Source organism: Zootoca vivipara, chromosome 11, assembly GCF_963506605.1.
Source record: "Zootoca vivipara chromosome 11, rZooViv1.1, whole genome shotgun sequence".
Lineage (NCBI taxonomy): Eukaryota > Metazoa > Chordata > Lepidosauria > Squamata > Lacertidae > Zootoca > Zootoca vivipara.
Window position 1 is genome coordinate 29,197,850 of NC_083286.1, and position 21,644 is coordinate 29,219,493.

The 21,644-nt window shown below is 41.5% G+C and overlaps 1 protein-coding gene across 1 annotated transcript in view; it reads right to left on the reverse strand.

Moving 5' to 3' along the window:
• ADGRV1 (adhesion G protein-coupled receptor V1) overlaps positions 1–21,644 on the reverse strand; it is a 251,651-nt gene that overhangs the window by 60,305 nt on the left and 169,702 nt on the right. The window contains exons 84-85 of the mRNA XM_035100245.2: positions 12,071–12,187; positions 6,044–6,222 (exon numbers count right to left, since the gene is read on the reverse strand). Coding sequence (XP_034956136.2) covers positions 6,044–6,222; positions 12,071–12,187 — 296 coding nt within the window. The remainder of the gene's footprint in view (positions 1–6,043; positions 6,223–12,070; positions 12,188–21,644) is intronic.

Genomic DNA, 21,644 nt, shown 5'->3' on the forward strand with positions numbered 1-21,644 from the left:
TTTTGCGCCCTACACCTGTCTCACACTCTGTGCTCCTTTTTTTGCAGCCAGTGCAAAACGGATTGAGGCAGCAACTCCATCAATGGTGGCACATTACAATAGATGTAAAGATGGAAGTTTTCTAGGTTGTATCCATGTAAGCTCTATTCAGCACAAGGTAAGGGGCAGGACAAAGTGTACCTGCTGCCCAGATTTCAAAGTGTGCCCACCGGTTCCAAAATGCTGGCAAACCCTGCAATATGGCATCTCAGCAGATGGAAGCAACTGAAAATCCTTAAAATGCTTCACAAATAAGTCCCAGCACACCTTTGATAGTTTTGCAGGTTATTAATAGAAGGCTATGCAGTTCTCCTAACAAACTGGAACAAAATTGCCAGATAGCATTCTGCAGATGCAATGCTGGCAGTGAAATAAGATTTCTTTGCTGCCAATACCGCCACAGAGCATGTTCTCAAACAGGCTCTAAGCCATGTTTGGTTGGATTTGACCCAAGTCTTCTGCCATCTGCACTCCAGCATATTCCCAACTGCTTAATCTTCAAGAATGAGGGGACTGCATGGGGAAGCATGTTGCATTTTGAGACACCATTGGTTCATCCAGCTCAGTATTTCCTGCACTGGCTGGCAGCATCCCACACAGGAGTCTTTTATAGTCATATACCTGGAAATGCCAGATTGACATGGAGATATTCTGCATGCAAAAGCGCAAGCACTCCTAAAGTTAGGAGGTCCCACATGTCTCTTTATCACAAGGTACCAGTTTTAGACATTTCCCTCGTCCATAAATGCTGTCACTTTGTCCAGTGCAGAATTGTTCCCTCTCTTCCCTTGTAGTATTCCCAGGGGTAGTATTCAGGTAAGTTTTATGCAGAGTGGATCCATTGGAATTAAAGAACATAACCATTGATTTCAATAGGTCCACTCTGAGTATAACTAGTTGAATACCACCCCAGTTAAATATATTGGGCCATAACAATGTTTATACATTAAACATACTTTTAAAACAACTATGCATAGCTTTCATGGTGCCCATGATGCTTTGAGTCACTCCAGCCAAAGTGAGGCTTTGGCATGGATGCTGAAGTCCCCCAGGACAGAAAATCTAGAGATTTCTAACACCAGGCTGAACACCGCCTGCATGTGTCAGGCAGCAAGGTGGGAAGATATTCAACAGATCATTTTATTTACTTATCTAAGTATTTTTAGGTTGCTTTTCCGGGAAAATGCCCTGACAAGGGACTTACAAAATCTACATTACAGAACAATAATAAAAAATAGAAAGAATAAAATCAAAACAGCTACAGTATTTAAAAACACACCAGAATGGCAGCAAATAAAGTCTTATTATTATAGCTCAGCTGGAAGGTTTAAAAAATTTCAACATCAGAATCATAAAACCATCAATAAAAAAGAAGCTGGAACGGATGGGTATTTAAAGCTTGCTTAAAACTTGAAGGGTGCATTCAAGTCCTGATTGTGGGCTTCTCATAGACATGTCATTGACTACTGTGAGAACAGGATGCGGCACCAGATCAGCCTTTGGCCTGATCCAGCAGAGCTCTTCTTTTGGTTTTAAGACTGTTTTCCATGAAAAGGGAGTAGTCTAATATGACTACATCCGGAGATAAATAACTAATCTGCAACATAATAATACTTTTCAGACAACATGTGAGAGTAGCTATCTTACATGTTTGTTGGTTGAACATGAACAATGTTTGCTGGCTTACAGTAAACCTCTACTTGCTTACAGTAAACAGAGATGGCTGCAAGCTTAAAATGTCTAACATGAAATGTCATTGTGGCGAACTGTTTTCAAGTTTTCCCAGGGGGCTTCCTTGTCGAGTAAAAAAGGGCTTCCCTTTTAAATGACCCATTTGCTTAGTTTCAAGTCCCAGCTTAACAGACTGTTTGTGGTTTTATTAAGTTAACTTGTGAAAATGTATAAGAGAGGGTCCAAATTGTGCTGGAAGTGTTCAGAGGTGGAGGGATCTTTTATACATATATAGTGGTTCTGTAAACATGCCAAAGATTATTGGGAGATGGTCTAAAATAAGCTAAAAAAGATTTTCAAGTTTACATTCCCCAGAAATCCTGAAGCCTTCTTATTGGCTATAACTGGGTATGAGATACCAAAGAAGATACACAACCTATTTCTTCATGCAACAGCAGTGGCCAGAATAGTGGATTCTAGAAACTGCAAAGAAAGAGGGATCCCAAGAAAAGAACAATGGCTATACACACTGAGGTTGAATCCTGACAAGACAGACGGCGGGCAGGTGTGGAGGACTCCCTGGTCCTGAATGGGGTAACTGTGCCCCTGAGGGACCACATGCGCAGCCTGGGAGTCATTTTGGACTCACAGCTGTCCATGGAGGCACAGCTCAATTCTGTGTCCAGGGTAGCTGTTTACCAGCTCCATCTAGTACACAGGCTGAGACCCTATCTGCCCGTGGACTGTCTCACCAGAGTGGTGCATGCTCTAGCTGTTTCTCGCTTGGATTACTGCAATGCCCTCTATGTGGGGCTGCCTTTGAAGGTGACTAGGAAACTACAACTAATCCAGAATGTGGTAGGTGACTGGGAGCAGGCGTTGAGACCACATAACACCGGTCTTGAAAGATCTACATTGGCTCCCAGTACGTTTCTGAGCACAATTCAATGTGTTGGTGCTGACCTTTAAAGCCCTAAATGGCTTCGGTCCTGTCACAGATGGGGTGTTGGCTACTCCCGAGTAAGCACTCCACACATCCTCTGGATTTTCAGAGTTTTATTGTGCATGCTATATACAGTGGTGAGATGTCTCAAATCATGTCTGCTCTGCATGGGGCAGAAGCCCACAATGGCGTCTCGTGGGCTCTGACCCCCCTTTTAAGACTGGGCATCCAAACGCCCCTCCTCCTTGCTCTATGGGTCCTCCGTGGTCCCAAAACAGGCTCCTGAGGTGCCGTTCTACTTCTCCCTCCTTTCCAGCCCCTGCTGAAGCTAGCTCCACCCCTGCTTCCCTTCTCCCAGCCTGGAGCTGAGCCTTCAGGACTCTGCAGAGCCCTGGACCATTCTTAACCCTTCCTGTTCCTGGTTTTCCCTCCCAGACTTGCTGCTGTTCTCCCATCTGATGGAAGTAAGCAGAGTGGGCTGCTCTCTGCAAGCCCTCTCTCTTACAGGTCCTGTATACCTGAAGGAGTGTCTCCACCCCCACCGTTCTGTGCGGACACTGAGGTCCAGCGCCGAGGGCCTTCTGGCTGTTCCCTCGCTGCGAGAAGCCAAGTTACAGGGAAGCAGGCAGAGTGGCACCTGCCCTGAGGAACGCCCTCCCACCAGATGTCAAAGAGAAAAACATCTACCAGACTTTTAGAAGACATCTGAAGGCAGCCCTCTTTAGGGAAGCTTTTAATGTTTAACAGACCATTGTATTTTAATATTTTGTTGGAAGCTGCCCAAGTGGCTGGGGAAACCCAACCAGATGGGCGGGGTATAAATATATTATTATTATTATTATTATTATTATTATTATTATTATTATTATTATTATTATTTCCAAGGGAAAGCCTTGGAGAATATTTAAAAAGTTATGATACTGATACTAACCTACAAGTAGGGGTAATTTCATGAGCAACAGGTAACAACAATGAAGGAAATGAAAGGAGAAAAATAGTGTGGGGAAATTAACAGATATGCAGGAAAGTAAGGTTTATCTAGAATGCCACAGAGTGTTGGATTAGGAAGTCTGTAAAGAAATTTTGTATGATGGAAAAGGTATGATGTGTAAATAGAAAAATGGAAAATGCATTTAAAAATAGACCTAATTAATGCCGTTTATATCAGTGTATGCTTTTTATAGTGCAACAACTGGGGCATATAGTTTTGCAAATAGCGAGAGTCAGGGGATATGCATTTCTAAGTACCCAGTGCAGTTTAAGTATGGCATTAAATGTTTTTATTGGAGAATATTGCAAAGCTGTTGGTATTATTCTAAAACAGTGATGGGAAATGTCTAGCCCACATGCCTAATAAGGCCTGGCACAGGTCCAAATTTGGCCTTCCAGGCCATTCCCAACAAACCATGCTTTCCTGCCCCACATCTGTCATCAGGTGCAGGGCAGGTGTGTGTAGATATGGCTACAAATGAACAATCAGGAGCCTTAAAAGAGCTCCTAACTGTTTCTTTGCAAGTAGGACTCCCTCCCTCCCCACCCCAACCTAAAATATCTTACTATTCTGAGATGAGGTTATGATAATTCAGCTTGCTCACTTGTGTTCCTCTTGCTAAACAAGCCCAGAAGACACACTGCTGCAGAGTAAACACTGTAATTCCTGTTACAATACAAGAACCTGCTGGCATTCTTTTGGAGAATCAAGGTTAGGAAAGGCTGACCTATGTCACAAAGAGTAAAATATTAAAACTGTCCCTCCCTGACACCTGACTGACAGAATGGAGACAGGATGACAAGTATATACTGAATTGTAAAATCAAGTTAACAATAAGGGCTGCTTTCTTAGACCCACTTATCTGAGAGAAAATTTGGTGGGACTTACATATGAGTAAAGATGATTACAACTTCGGCCACAGATAGCTTTGTGATGCACTATTAGCAACTTCATTAACTTTGCAAAATATTTTTGTTAGTTTTGCTGCAATATACAGTGGTACCTTGGTTCTCAAACGCCTTGGTACTCAAACAACTTGGTACCCAAACACTGCAAACCCAGAAGTAAGCGAACTTTTTTCAGAAGCCAAATGTGCTCCATTTTGACTGTTACACTTCCGATTTGAGTGCCATTTTGGGTGTTATGCTGAGGTCTGTCTGTTTTTGCTATTTATTTTGCATTTTTGTTTTTGTGGCTCTCTTTTGTTTTGTCTTTGTGACTGGATTTTGTGGAACCCAGTTCAGCTACTAATTGATTGATTGTGTGCCTGCAGTACATTTTTTATTGCTTTCATTTTATGGATCAATGGTCCTGTTAGATAATAAAATTCATGTTAAATTGCTGTTTTAGCGGTTGTTTTTAAAAGTCTGGAACAGATTAATACGGTACATTTTGCATTACTTTCTATGGGAAAGCACGTCTTGGTTTTGGAATGCTTTGGTTTTGGAACGGACTTCCGGTACGGATTAAGTTTGAGAACCAAGATACGACTGTATTAAACAGGGCCACCCCTGAGGAAATTAATTAACTTTCAAAGGGAACACACAGAGAATGAAAATTATTTGTAAGTATCTGTTGACAACTGATATGTGGACCTGTTGTGCACTATATGGAAAATATATACATGTACCGAAAATATATACATGTACCGTATTGGCCCCCAAATTCTGGTTGTGAAAAGTTAAAGTGTGGCTTATATTTGCCACCTTACAGTATCACTGCTGAAACAGCTGCACAGGAGGGCCATTGGGGGTGCGGGACAATGGTGTGCCGCCCACCCGCGACTCCCAAGCCTCCCCCGAGCTGTCAAAACGAAGGGGGAAAGGCCACTGGCAAAGCAGGGTGGCTCCCTCCCGCAGAAGCAGCCGCTCCCAAGCCTCCCCCAGCACGGGTTTGGGAAGGTAGTGCTGGGGAGCAGGGTGCTGAGCGCCAGCACCGGCTGCCCCTGTTTAGGCGGCAGAGCCGGGAGGCAGGCCACACCCACAAATAAGCCTTGAATTTTAAAGATACGGCTTATTTGCGGTTGCAGCTTATATTCTGGCCAATACGGTATTTCAGTAGAGGACAAAGTGGATGGAAGACTCGTGCAAAACAAACCACTTGCAGAAGAGCAGAAAGTGAGAATGAATGTTGGAATAGACCGAGGCAAGTTTATGCATTACTAACCTCACTAACCCTTTCCTGGGTTTTACATAGTAACTTTACATTGTGGTAGTCTGGTAGAGAGGGGCATAATATGTTGTTTAAAGTTGTGGATTTTAGCCCATGCCCTGCCTGAATCTTTTTGTTTCATGAAAGTTGGCTAAACACACTGGACAGTTTAAAAGTCAGCAGCAAGCACACAAACAACCCATTAAGTGTGTATAGTTTATAGGACAGGTTTTTTCATATATACTTACAGATCACTGTAGACCAGGCCATAGATCTGCGACAAGCTGTGATGATAGATTCCTCGAAGGATGATTAAAAGTAGAATCACCACAAAAGCCGGAAGACCCCAACCCAGAAGGAAAAACATTAGATAGCGCCTTTCTGTGTGCTCATCATTCATCACCAGGACATACCAGAAATTAACAGCCTAGGGAATAATGGAGAGTCCTGGATCAATAGGTTTGCTATGAACCACTAATTATTGTGCAAAATAAAATACTCATAAATATGCACTGGTTTACTGCAAAAGCTCAACCACATTTTTGAATATGCTGAAACAAATAATATATATTTAAGGGTTTTCGGGATGGCAATTCAAGTTTTCAATCAGCACACAAGAGGTAAAGAAACAGAGACAAACGGCAACAAATTTGTCTGCAAAGAATCTATTTTGTACAAGTTTCAAATGTTGACACCAAATATTGTAATATTATAGTGTCCAGCCACAAACAGCTCATAATCTTCTCATTAATAAATGAATAGCATCCTAGTAAAATCCCATTTCAATAGCTTTAATATAAATATAATATAATATAATATACGGTAAATTTCACCATAAAGACTAAGGGCAAACTCTCCAAAACTCACCTCAGAAACATTAATTATCCAACTGAAAAAGATTTTTTTTTTCAATCCAATCCAACAGAAGGCCACTCTTCCATCTCCAGACACCCCAAACACATTCTGCCCTCTCCTTATTTCCTTTTAAAACAGTTAATAGACACAACAGTGCAGGCAGGGGCAGCAGGGAGAGGAAATCTTCCCTACCTTCCCATCTCATAAAATCCACCTCGCAGAGGTGCTAAGAAATTGAACTTGGGGGTTCATGGCAGAAGTAGTTTTCCTACAGACAGCAGCAATCAGGCTTTGTCCCTAATCAAAATGCTGGAGGTCAATCAAGAACTGAAGACATTTTTGTTTCAACAAGCTTTTCCAGCTGGATGAAAAGGTATCCAGATGTTCACTTTGTTTTGTTTTTAAACCTATAATAGGTGGCTTTTGTACTGTCTTAAAAATTATTTTAGATGTTTTCAAGGCTATGTTTGTAAATCGCCTTGGAACTGCATGTGGAAGGAGAAGGCTATTCAAAAAATTAAGCATCATTATCATCACACACCAAAAAAAAAATAAAAAAAAAAATCTGTAGTGCTATGTGCCTGTAACAAGAAGCAGCACTCATGTCATTTGACATGCCTTAATAAAAGCATTGTCTCCAGGTCATGAGACGCAACAGTTCATTTTGCAGTGGGGAAACTGAGTAGACTCTGTGTGTGGTTTTGTCCTATCTGCCAATCAAGCTGGAAACGTCCTTCTGCTGTTTCCCTGTAAGCTATTAAGGGTGGGGCACCCAGCAGGGGGTGTGTGGAACTGAGCCAAGTGTGTTCGCTGAAGCAACAGTTGTTACTCAGCTGGAGTAAAGTGTGCAGTTCTGGAAGACACACTTCAAGAAGGTTGTAGACAAACTGGAATGGGTTCAGAGGAGGGAACAAAGAAGGTTGGGATGGTAGAGAAAACAAGTCCGACGGCGAAAGGTAGCAGGGAGAGAACATTGAGCAGGGAGGTGATAGCACTCTTAATAACACCTGAAGCACAGGTGAGGGCAAAAGCTTGTTCTCTGCTGATGCAGGTTTAGGCTAAATGGGTTTAAATGGCAGGAGAACAGTTTTTCGTTAAACATGGAATCACCTAGATCACTTGGTAGATGATCAAGGGTCTGGAAACCAAGCCTTCTGAGGAAGAATGGTTAAGGGAGCTGGGTATGTTTAGCCTGGAAAAGAAGAGACTGAGAGAAGATATGATAGCTATTTTCAAATATCTCAAGGGCTGTCTCATGGAAGAGGGAACAAGCTTGTTTTATCCTGCTCCAGAGGGTAGAACTCGAACCAATGGCTTCAAGTGACAAGAAAGGAGATTCCTACTAAACATCAGGAATAACTTTCTGACAAGTAAGAGCTGTTCAACAGTGGGAAAGTCTGCCTTGGGATGTTGTAGACTCTCCTTCCAGTGAGGTTTTTAAGCAGAGGTTGGATGGCCGTCTGTCATAGATGCTTTAGCTGGGTTTCCTGCATTGCTGGGGGTTGGCCTGGATGGCCCTTGGGGTCCATTCCAACTCTACCATTCTACGATTCTATGAAGAGAAACTTAACAGTTTAACTATGGAACCAATTACCTAGTGAGGAGGTGGGGTCTGCTTTGCTGAAGGTTTTTGAGCAAAAGCTATTTGTTTGGAGATGTTCTAGCTTTGGGTTTGCTAGCACTGAGCAAACAGCTTGACAGGGTAGCCTACAAGGGCCCTTCCAACTCTATGAATCTATAACTGTTACATGCAAAAGTGTGTAAGAAAAGCCCAGCACAAGTTTAAATTGTAGCAATAGTCTGGGAGGGGTGCTTTTGCCCACCTCATCACTTGATTTGCAGAATTAGCCAACTATTTCCATGGCATGCAAGCCATTATGTCTGCCTTTGAGAAACTGGAGTATGGCAGCCGTTTCTCCAATCACACATATAGCCTGGAATGTAAGCTAGGGCCTAACTGGATCAATGCCTGCAAGAGTCAGTCTTGCTTGTGCAATCTTTTCTGGGTAAAAATGCTAACTAGTATTTGTCAGTTGGTGAGAGGAGTTTCCATAACACACACACACACACACACACACACACACACACACACACACAAAAACCAGTTTAAAAGGGAGGATTCATGCCTGCAAATGTGGCATTTATTAAAATATCTAAGTAACATGAGATTTAAGAACCTGTACAGCACATGTATCTTCAGAAGTCTGCACATTTTGAGAAATGGGAGATCAGGGGGCGGGGAGGGTGAATGTTGTATGCAGACAATGGATATGGTGATATATTACACACACACACACACACACACACACTATCCTTATTTGCTTATTTGTTATTTTAATAACTCCCTTATCCTCTGCTTTCTATTCTCTGCCCTGATTCTCTGCTATGCAATGCTATTTTCTTCTTGAGCCATTAAAAGAGCCAGCAAAATGTTTGGCAGAAAGCAGCTCACTCCATGGCCTTGTATAAAAAACTAGGCCAAGCTCCAGCTCTAGACAGATGAACCCTGGAATTTATTTATGCCAATTTGTTTAGTCAATAAACCATGGTCCCATCAATTCTATCTTTTAGAACAAGTCTTGTTAGTCATGCAACACAGATTGTTTTCTAAGAACTGGTACTGTGTGTCCTAACTCTTGTTTTCTGTATTTGTTTAACCATAGTTACCTACTTTCCTATCTCTTATCGCATGAACGATACGCAGACTCAACTGGGCACTGCAAAGTTTGGTGTGAACTTGGCTTTTTTGCCATTTCCTGCTTAGTGTCATGTCTACCTCGATAGTTATAGGTCTCTCATCGTTTGGTACTCCAAAATTAAGTAGATCAAATACAAACAGCAGGTCTAAATTTAGCAAATCCTTTCCTGTTGCTATGGTGTAACAATAACCAGTCATATGGAGACAAATAGGTACGGTCAGTTTCCTGGCTGCTGGATGAAAGAACTCAGGCAGAAGTTTCTATTGTGCCCAGGGAGTAAATGAGAAATGATTGGCTCTTTGTGTAAAGCTTTATGAAAGAATACTACACTGAAAGTTCTGCTTTAAAGTGAAGCTTCTCCTAAGACACCTTTCAATCAATTGCCTTTTAATAAATCTTAAAACCTCAAATTTAAATATCAGTTTCGTGTGATTTAACACTTACTTCAGAGTTTGCTGCTTATGTGGCCACCAAAGCAATTTTTTTTAAAAAAAATCCATATTTTTCTGCATCCGCCCACATGGTGTTGTTTTCATTCCATCACTACTCCAGAATAATGGAATCATCAAACCACTTTTTCTGACATTTGTGAAAGGTCCATAATGGTTCTGCAATATTTTCACTGTGTGGTAGGTATTTTGTGCAATTTCCTGTTGTTATGTGTGGCGATGAAGGTGGGGGTTTGCGCAACTTCCATTTTGCTTTTTTGACAGGAAGTGGTCATTGCAGCCTCTAAAATGATGGATAGCACCCCTGGCTAGGAATGAAGCATGTAGTTCATTTGTCTATTCTCTTAATCTTACATATGGTCAGAGTTCTAGACTACCAGGTTTATATACTCCCCCCCCCCAAAAAAAACCACCCTAAAACCCTCACAACAGGTGGAGTCAGTAACCTAGGTGTATGCTCATAACTCTGACAATTGGTTGGTGAAACAAGGGGATGGAAGGATTATGACTGCAGACACATAATTTTTTTTCAATCTGAACATATCCTAATGTTGTTTTAGATGGGTAAAAGTACAGTCAGTCTCCAAAGAACATGCAACTGATGGTCCACTGCAATTTTGCTCCAAAATATATCGGAACAAACAGCAGCTAGAGAGCTACAAACAGTACAACTAGAAGGAATCTCTGTGGCACCCAAAGGATAAGTGATTCACGTATTAGTGGGTTGTGCTCAGAATGAACATAAACTTTATCTATTAGGCAATTAATATATTCCTGCGGGAAAACCTGCAGCAAGATGAAGGGGCAAAGAGAAACAGTTGAATACCCACTTAGCCTAGTTACCTAAGAGGAGAGTTTAAAGCAAACTAGGGCAGATACAGAAAGTGCCAAAGAATGCCCAAGGCCATTCAATAAAGCTACAAGGACAGCAACAAGAAAGCTGGATTGAGAGCCAGTCGCAAAGGCACTAAATCATGTAGCTGTTTTATTTAGATTTATTGTTTCATGGTATATGATGTGAACTAATCAATTTAGTTATATAAACATAATTATTCTATGGTGATAGTTAATTTCCTCCTTTTGGATTTCTTGCAGTAATTCTATGACTCACTGGAACTGTATAATTATAATGAATGGTAGGCTGTAATGCATTTTAGTTCCACTCATTATGGATGAGTATGCACCAGTTAGCAAAGATTTCACTTTTTCTTTGTGAGCAATGCTGCTGGTCTGGAAAAAAAAAAATCAATCCATGCTACCCACCCAGGATTATGAATGAGTCAAATGATGACATTTCCTTCAAAAATGTGGATTTGGAAAGAATGTGCATAGCTACAAGGTCCTAGAAATGTGACCTAAAAGGGGGCTTTTCTTGGTGAGTGAGCCTTAACAGTTTCTCCTAGAATAAGTCTATAGGCTATATATAGATCTCATACGGCAAACAAGAGACACATAACCCATGTATTCTCCCTCTTTCCCCTAGTGCCATCCAGCCCCATTTCAAGAAGTATAGTGATGGGCTTGTTATGTTTTAATATTGTTTATTGTGATTTTATTAATGAATTTTGATGTTGCTTGTAGTACACCTTAGAAAGATTTGTATTCTGAAAGGCAGGATGTATATAATAAATGCTAATAAACTACAGTTAATGCTGGATGGGGAAATCTTCTAAATGGTTAGTCAGAGGTCACAAAGATCCAGCATCTCATTACAATATATATTCATACAGCTATGAAGAAAGTGGACAATTTATTACTATTATTTTTAAAATGTACCAAAAGTATGATTAGAAAGTAACTTCTCCAGTGTTCAGAGATTTTGTAGCTATGTATAATTTTTCAGTGTATTTCATTTAAGTCTACAATGGAAAGTGCCCACAACCTCTAAAAGTTTACTTCTCGGGCCCCATCATACCACTTTAAACTGTTATGGCTTCCCCCAAGCAATCCTGGGAACTGTAGTTTAACAATCAATTTAACTGTGGTTTTAACAAACAATCTCCCATCCCAGGGAACAAGTGTTGCCTCTGTTAAGGTAATGGGGGGTCTCCTCAGCATCCTTAAGAAACTACAGTTCCCAGGATTCCTTGGGGGAAGCCATAACTGTTTAAAGCAGTAAAATACTGCTTTAAAGGTATAGTGCAAATGGAGCCCTAGTCTCATTTACCTTAGTCAAATTTATTTATTATCTGCTTTGGGGCGGAGTGTCTACCAAAGCTCACTCCAAGCAACTGCTGGATGAGTGTAAGAGAAAAGTAATATACTTACTAACCTGAATAAGCATCCAGCTGAACTGGCAAAGATAGAGATAGTGAGTGATGGAGCCCAAAGCAGAGCACCTTTCCTCTGAGAGTTGTTGGCTTGTGTAAGCGGAGGCCAAAAATGAAATCTGGAAGGAAAATCATAATCATCATTAAAAGGGTACATAACAATAAAGAAAATGCGTTTAGAATAGGGAAGAAAACCAAAAGGATCCACCTCTGTACATGTTAATGTTCTGAGACCAATTTCTTAAATACAAGGACTGAGAAATAAATTCAATGGAAATCTAGCAATACAATTAGCAGCTCTTGTTACTATTTTTAAAAAATATAGATTTAGTCATATTTATTTTTAAAAAGCAATGAAACTAAAAGCAGCTTTGAAAGATGAACATTAAAACAAGGATAAAAACAAGGTTAAAACAACCTTAAATAAGATCTGTGTGTGTGTGTGTGTGTGTGTGTGTGTGCGCGCGCACACACACACACACACACATTCTGCTTATCTTTTAGTAGGGAGGGATGCAGTTGAATATCATATATATATATATATAGGGGTGGGTGTGGGTGTGTATGATTCAACTGCACCCCTCCCTACTAAAGCGGGTCCTCCCTAAACAGAGGGCACACATTGCGGTGGGACCCGACAATCAGGCCTGGTGTTGGGGCGGGATCATTGGAGCAGCCACAACACCCTATTGGTGAGCCCTTGAACCCAGGAGCAATTGGGCTAGCGGGATGCTAATCAAAGCAGTTCGAGGGACCACTACTTAATCGCTGCATGTGGCCCTGAGCTTCTCTTCCGGGCTTCAGTGCTTCGGAACACCCGCCCACCTCTCCCTTGCTATGCCGTCGTGTGTCACCTGTCATTGGGACAGGGGCACAGCAGGAATTTTCCCCACTTGGCTGATTGGTTCTGGTTCTTGTGGATAGGGGTGGCAGGATGCCTAGCGTTGGGTATTCCTTTAAGAAGAGATCCATGGACTCATGGTTGGTCTTCCCCGAGCAGGGTTGTGACCTGAGCCTGAGTTCAGAGCTTATCTGGGTGGAGGCATGGCAGACACCCCTGCTTGCCTCTGTCCCAAGGCTGACCTATGGTTGGTGCCCAGGGTCAGCGCTGCCTGCATCGGTGCAGGGAGCTAGTCGAACCAGAGCCTATGCAACCTCTCACTTGATTTGTAATCAATAATGTTGTGGCCTAAATTCTGCCAAAAACCAAACCAAAAATTGAGTCCAGTCTGAATTTATTTCTAGGCCAGGCTAAAGGGTCTCCACACGCAAAAGATAAGCAGAAAGTCATGATCCCAAAGCCTTGGTGAATATGTTCCACCTGCTGCTAAAAACATTGTGCTGGTGCTAGACATGCCTCCCCAAGGGGAGAATTTCATAAAGCAGAGAAAACCCATTCTCAAGAACTAAAGACTGAGTACAGTTGCAGAGTACAACAAGGAGTATTTGTCATGGACTGGCTGGATGCAGAGGAATGGTGGGAGGAGCCAGCTGGGGAATCCCCAAAGGAGGAAGGCTCAGGACCAGGGGAGTAGTGGTGGGATGATAATGAGTGGTCAGAGGGAGAAGAGGGAGCAGACTGGGAGGAGGTGGTGTTGGAAGCTGAAGATGTAACAGGGTTTAGTGAGCAGGAAGAGGCTTGGCAGACAGCATTCCAGAATCAGAGACAGAAGTAAGTCTGGAGAGGAGGGGGGCCAAGAGGCAGAGATCAGACAAGCTGCTGAAGAAGCCAGGGAGTCTCCCCATCCTGCTGTGACCAGCTCCCCCTCCCCACTGGTCTCCCAGGACCAGAAGAGGTAGGAAGAGGGCAGAGCAAAGGGAGACAACACGAAGGAGCTTCAGGTTGATTGCAACATACATTACAATCATTTCTGCTTCTTACATGGACAGGTAAGAAGATTTCCACAGATTTTACTGGTGCAAGTTGCTTCAGGCGAAGTTACATTTGAGACTGTTCAATCGACAATTTTTGCTTTATGGAGGCCCTATGCCATTGTCCCGGGCATAGAGTCAGAAGGGCGCAACTAGGCTACAGCAGTCCAAAGTGTGCTGCAACACTGGGAGGTGGCTCCCTTTTCTGGCAGTGTGTGTCTCCTTTCTGACACCCACAAAGTTGTTGAGCTCTTTTCTGCATTTTCCCTGCCATTCCTGGCTAAATCCCCAATGCCATTTTTAGGACATGTCAGGAATTTTCCTGACATATGGGAAGCCTAGTTAAACTTAACACAGAGCTCAAAGTGCATCCTGAGAACTATATTTTCTTGTTCTGTGACACGTAGGGAATGACATCTGCATTGTGAAATGAACACATAGCTGAAAATTATTTTGCACTTGAAACATCTCAGCTTGTAAAAAGCAAAAGAAAAGAAAAGAAAATGAGCATGCTTGATTACTGCTGAATGTAAACACTGCAAGGTTAACGGCACTCCCTTGCAGGAGGTGTGATCCTGCTTGGGTATGTTTCAAAAGATGCTGCTGTTCTTTCTTGCAGGAGTTTTCCTGTGGGGTGCTGCAGGGTTCTGTAACGTCCCCTATGGGTACATGAAAGTGCTTGGGGAGGTCATCAAAGAATTTGGAGTACAGAATCATCAGCATGCTGATGACACTCAATTACCTCTCCTTCTCCTCAAGTCCCACAAGGCAAGAGAAATCTCCGAATTGTTGTTTGGAATAAGTAATGAGCTGGATGAGGGCCAAAAACGCTATCCAAATAAGGCAGAGATTGTTTACCTGTTCATGATATTTCTGTACTGTCTTTCAACATACAATTTCTAGTGCAGTTTACAGTGTAAAAACCAAAACAACAATATAACAAAAACAATTGACATTTGTTTTCTCCCAGGCCTTTGTCTAATTGAACACTCCATGGCCTTTTAAATTGGGGATGGTGGTGGTGAAATTGTTCTTGTTTGTTACTATGGTATGTATTATTGTGTTTTTATATTGTAAACAGGCCTGTGATCCTCAGATGAAGTGTGGTATAGAAATCTAATTAGTAGTTAATTAATTAAAACCAATATTAAAAAATAAATTAAAATAACATAGTAGCAAAATATCTAAGAGAGCCTAGTTTCAAAAAAATATGACATACATAAAGGTAAAGGTAAAGGAACCCCTGAGCATTAGGTCCAGTTGTGACCGACTCCAGGTCACTCTTCTTGGCCTTATTGGTCAAGGGAGCCGGCGTACAGCTTCCAGGTCATGTGGCCAGCATGTCAAAGCTGCTTCTGGAGAACCAGAGCAACACACAGAAATGCACTTTACCTTCCCGCTGTATCTTTATCTACTTGCCCTTTGACGTGCTTTCGAACTGCTAGGTTGGCAGGAGCTGGGACCAAGCAATGGGAGCTCACCCCGTTGTGGGAATTCGAACCGCTGACCTTCTGATCAGCAAGCCCTAGGCTCAGTGGTTTAACCCACTGTGCCACCCGCGTCTGATGACATACATATATGTACATAAATATGAACCTACACATCCTTCTCCTTCAGGAAAGATAACAACAAGAAAAAACTAACATGGTATGCTAGAAATCTGGGGCCATTTTAGAAAAAGTGAATTCCTCTTTAGCTTGGATTTAAAATCCAAGCTGGATAAGAGTTTGGGTTTTTTAATGCTGCTTTCTTGAGAAAAGCATTCTAAGACCCTGAAGCTCATATCCTAAGCATGGATATACAGGTTCTGGTGACATCTGTAATTAAAAGCACTAGTTTAGATTAGGGCTGGGTGATATATTAATACATTGTTCCAAACCGGTTTGAAGTCCATATTGTGATATTGATTTCATAATTTTGTGTCTGATTAATGTTTAGGAACCTTTGACTCAAGAGACAAGAATTTTTTTAGCACTGCTCATCTTTTTGTAGAAGCAGAGAAAAAACAATAAAGATAGTTAATTCTGGCAATAAATAAACTCATTGCATCCAGGCATGAATCAACTGCAGTTCATCCAACTAGATTTAGGGAATATCCAACACATGGAATAAACTTTGCAAACTTGTTCCTTTCCAGAACTTTTTGCTGAATGCCTTTATACTTTCCAGCCATATTGGCTGCATTGTCATATGATTGTCCTCTACATTTTGTTGTTGTTTAGTCGTTTATTCGTGTCCGACTCTTCGTGACCCCATGGACCAGAGCATGCCAGGCACTTCTATTTCCCACTGCCTCCTGCAGCTTGGTCAAACTCATGTTCGTAGCTTCGAGAACACTGCCCACGTTGTCCCCTTCTCCTAGTGCCCTCAATCTTTCCCAGCATCAGGGTCTTTTCCAGGGAGTCTTCTCTTCTCATGAGGTGGCCAAAGTATTGGAGCCTCAGCTTCAGGATCTGTCCTTCCAGTGAGCACTCGGGGCTAATTTCCTTAAGAATGGATAGGTTTGATCTTCTTGCAGTCCATGGGACTCTCAAGTGTCTCCTCCAGCACCATAATTCAAAAGCATCACTGAAATCTATTTCAAAGTTCACTGAAGTAGTTCAGGATCAGCTCAGCCATACTTTCACCGGTATGCATGACCAGTATGCATGACATGCATAGGCAACTGGGCCTAGAATTCTAGATAGTAAAACCTTCCTTTTTGAAGGAAAAAAAAACAAATTAGCAAGAGACTGAGGCCCTCCTAGACTATGTGGTCCTGGGCTGCAGCTCGCCCAGTCCATATGTAAATCTTTTGTGTGCAAAGCAGATGCTCTGCCAGTGATCTGCAGCTCCTTCTTGTAAAACTGCTCAGAAAGCTTTTCTGTGGATAAGTACAGAAATTTAATAAATAAATACAACTGACTCACTCAGACGCCAACACTGGTCAGTTTGACATTTCCAGGCACCTGATAAAATATACAGATCTTTCTTCAATGTTTTCCTCTAACTGTGATCATTTAGAGTAAAAATAAATTCTTACTAGGAAGGAGAAAATATCAGCATGTGTCTACTGTGAAAAATGTTGGTTTTGGAACATTTCTTCTCAAGATCATATTATTTCCTATTGAGCTTCATGAATTCGCTTTAAAGAAAATGCCCTGGTAATGCTTCCGTTTCGGTTAACTACAGCTTCAAAAATAGCAGCGAGATCATTAATGTTATTTACTAACACTAATAATAGAAAATATAATCTTTCAAAACAGCTGGTGTTAATCCGTCGCTATTTCTTGCAGAAAGGCTTAAAACAAACCGCCGAGATCATTTGAGAACCCCAATAATGCTCCCTTTTGTTAAAGTACGACGCAACACTAGATCTATTCAACTTAAGCACATGAAACAACCAAAAGCAGAGGAAAAGCCAAAAGGCATTTTTAAAAATGTATTTATTTAGTTGGTTTTATAGAAGAACATGGCTAGGAACTGAAGTGAAATGGTGTGCATTGGTGTTCTGCTCACACCTGGTTCCTCTGTCCCTGCAAAGACCCCTTGCAAGGTCAAGTGGTTCTTCAGATTGACATGCCTCGAAATATGAAATTTTGTCCTTCACACAGTGTCCAGGCATAAGTTCTTTCTGCTTATGCATGTGTATGCATGTGTGTATTATTTATTTTGGGTGACGAACAAGGTGAAGTGCTGAGGCTCACTGGTACATCACATTCTTTATATGTGAAAGGTGCCAGGTTCAATCCCTGGCATCTTCAGATACGGTTGGGAGAACCCCTGGCTAAAACCCTAGAAAGTCACTGCCAGTCAATGCAAATACTCAGTTAAATGCACCAGTAGTCTCAGTATAAGGCAGCTTCCTATATTCCTAACAAAAGAAATATATTTACTTTTTAAATAGCAAAACATTCTGATATAGGGTTTTTAGTGATGAAATGCGTCCTTCCAGCACACCTACCTGAAGAGCATGCACACACAAAAGCATATAGATGCTCTGGGTTCTCTAACTCATGGTACATATATCTATATCTCATGGTATGCATCCAGTAAACTTCTGGCCCTTATTGTTTCAAGAAATGTACCATCAATCTAGGGAGGACTGAAGAGAGAGAGCCAAACTCTCATTCCTGGGCTACCAAAGCCTTCAGAGTTCTCTGTTCCTAGGAGCTACATGGCACATTTTCAAGCAGTGAACATCATGGGAAATTGGCAAGGGGAGGAAAGAGATAAATTTGAAGGTTTGGGGAGGTGACTTGAATATTTGGAAGGTTTGGGATGGTTAACATTTTCCCGGATGAGCCTTTAGAGTGAGTTTATATTTTGCTACACTAAAAGAAATATGGGAAGTGTTCTGTGGTGGAACTTTTCACAATAACCTTTGTTTAAAAAGCCAACACTTTAAAATACATTCTCTTCTACTACTGAGAATATTGTTGGAGTGGATGAAATTCTTGAAGCGATATAAAAAAGCTAGGACAAAAGTGTACATAGAAATAGACACACACAGGAATGTGTAGCTGAATGGATATTAACAGGAAATCCAAGCCAGTTTCCTCTTATAAATAACCACCTTGAGCCATGGAAGGCACAGTGTAGACATGGAAAATAAGTAAAGAACAATAATACTTTTAAGGAATGAATGAATTAAGTAATAACCGACATTCTTCATTTTCTGAGGTAAAGGCAGGGTCTAAGTTTCAATGTACTTTTTTTTTTACACTAGAAGTTATAATTGTGCAGGCTGGAGAGATAAATTGGGAATTGCTTTACAGCAATGGCCATAATCCTAAAATCCTAAATCAATGGGATTCTTTCAAAGGAAGTGATCTGGCTTCACACGCTCATAGAGCACTGGGTTACACATATGCACCTGAAATGAAATCCTGTTGAAATAAAAAAAAATCTAAATATATTTAGCACTAAAGAGTTAGCTTGTGAACCTGTATTCATCACCTCACAGTAATGAGCAGCAAATACTTTCATGTTATTCAGATATATTGATTTGCTGCAGATTGGCAATAACCCAAAATTTGGTACACTACTAAGTAAATGCTTAGGTTTGGACATGATGCCTGCTCAAACTCATAGATGAAAATAGGGATGTGCTTGCAATGCCTCTTTCTTATCCCAATATTCCACTTCACAAGCTCCAGCCCATACACCCCATGACATGAAACGATTGTGTGCTGCATTTCTACATCCTGTCAAAGTAAATGAATAATACAATTTTACAGTTACAGGTAGGTAGCCGTGTTGGTCTGAGTCGAAGCAAAATAAAAAAATTCCTTCAGTAGCACCTTAAAGACCAACTAAGTTTATATTTTGGTATGAGCTTTCGTGTGCATGCACACTTCTTCAGATACACTAGAAACAGAAGTGTCGACACTTCTGTTTCTAGTGTATCTGAAGAAGTGTGCATGCACACGAAAGCTCATACCAAAATATAAACTTAGTTGGTCTTTAAGGTGCTACTGAAGGAATTTTTTTACAATTTTACAGGTTTGGGAGGAACCTCAGAGGTCATCTAATCCAACCAGCTGCTCAATGCAGAATCTACAATGCAGGCTGCAATTAAAAAGGTAAAGGACCCTTGGACAGTTAAGTCCAGTCAAAGGTGACTATGGGGTTACGGCGCTCATCTCACTTTGAGGCCGCGGGAACCAGTGTTTGTCCACAGACAGCTTTCCAGGTCATGTGGCCAGCATGAATAAACCACTTCTGGCACAACGGAACACCGCGACGGAAACCAGAGCGCACGGAAATGCTGTTTACTTTCCCGCTGCAGTGATACCTATTTATCTGCTTGCATAGGCATGCTTTCGAACTGCTAAGTTGGCAGGAGCTGGGACAAAGCAAAAGGAGCTCACCCTGTTGTGGGGATTTGAACTGCTGACCTTCTGATCAGTAAACCCAAGAGGCTCAGTGGTTTAGACCACGGTGCCACCTGTGCAATTACAGCACTCTTGGCAGATGGCTATCCAGATTCTGCTTAAATACCTCCAGCAAAGGAGTGTTCACCTTCTCCTGAGGAAATCTGTTCCAGTGTCAAGCAGCTGTTACCATAAGGAAGTTTCCCCTGATGTTTAGCTCAAATCTGCTTCCCTACAGTTTCCACCCATGGGTTCTTCCCTTGCCCTCTGAATCAACCTCTACAGATTTAAATGCTAAAAGGGTTTTTTTTGTTCTATGGGTTTCAGATATGCTAGAATATAAATGATCTTAACAATATATTAGACAGTTTGAAATATAGCTCACTCTGGAATGGGTTGAAATGTCAGGCTGCACACTGCAGCGTGCTTTGATATCTTCATACATGCATATACCCGTACTTACAGGGGCACTAAACTAAGGCTCACCCACCCAGATACTAAGCCTCTAGATACTTGAGGGGACTAAGCTAAAACCTACAGAACAACAAATGCTAGCAACTCACACTAGGACAATTTTTAAAAGGCATCCAGAAAAGAGACAGACAGAGAGAGAGAACGGACAAAACAGCAACAGTGATTTTTTCAGAGATAGACACCAGAAAACAGGGAGATTTCCTTCAGTGCCAACATAACTTCACAAGCCAGGACTTAAGTTCATGTAGTTGTGCAAAAAATGCACTTACTGATCACTTCCACCATTTGGTTTTTATTTGTGAAAAATCATAATCTGATTCAGTTGAACTATTATACAGTCCTTGTCCTTGGCAATGTCTCCTATGTGCTCCTGAATATGTAGTTCCTGCATAGCTAAAAAATTAGCTAATGAAGCAATGACTTATATAACTGTTGACATTTTCTAGCTACTTGAAAGAGCAGTTGTTTACACAGTGCACTGGAAGGGTGTGTCCCACCCCGTTCTCCTTTGGCAATGAATATGTTTTTATATTTAGGTGTGAAGAGGGTTAAGGGCATTGTCATACATATCCATACATTCCAGACACTCTTCTATAAACAGCAATTAAGATGAATAACCTGATGCAAACCCAAGGCTCAAAATCTGATCTCTGTTAAAAAAATGCTGACAAACATTAGCTAGCTAGTTTGTCAAGTGCTCCTATGCAATGTGTGGTTTTTTTACATTAAAGTGCTTGGTTCAAAGTTGGCAGTTTCACCAAAGACTGCGGAAGTCCACTGCATCTAACACTGTGTTCCCATGATTTGTTGCAGGCCTGTACATGTAACCAAACACAGTCTGCCAGACACATACAATGGCCCACCAAGAACTCAGCCTGTTTGTTTTCTGCCCAATGCTACAAAACAGGGGGATGACCTGGCATCTCTCTGCTGAAGCTTAATAATAATAATAATAATAATTAATAATAATAATAATAATAATAATTTGTTGTTGTCTAGTCGTTTAGTCGTGTCCGACTCTTCGTGACCCCATGGACCATAGCACGCCAGGCACTCCTGTCTTGCACTGCCTCCCGCAGTTTGGTCAAACTCATGTTCGTAGCTTCGAGAACACTGTCCAACCATCTCGTCCTCTGTCGTCCCCTTCTCCTAGTGCCCTCAATCTTTCCCAACATCAGGGTCTTTTCCAAGGATTCTTCTCTTCTCATGAGGTGGCCAAAGTATTGGAGCCTCAGCTTCACGATCTGTCCTTCCAGGGAGCACTCAGGGCTGATTTCCTTAAGAATGGATAGGTTTGATCTTCTTGCAGTCCACGGGACTCTCAAGAGTCTCCTCCAGCACCATAATTCAAAAGCATCAATTCTTCGACGATCAG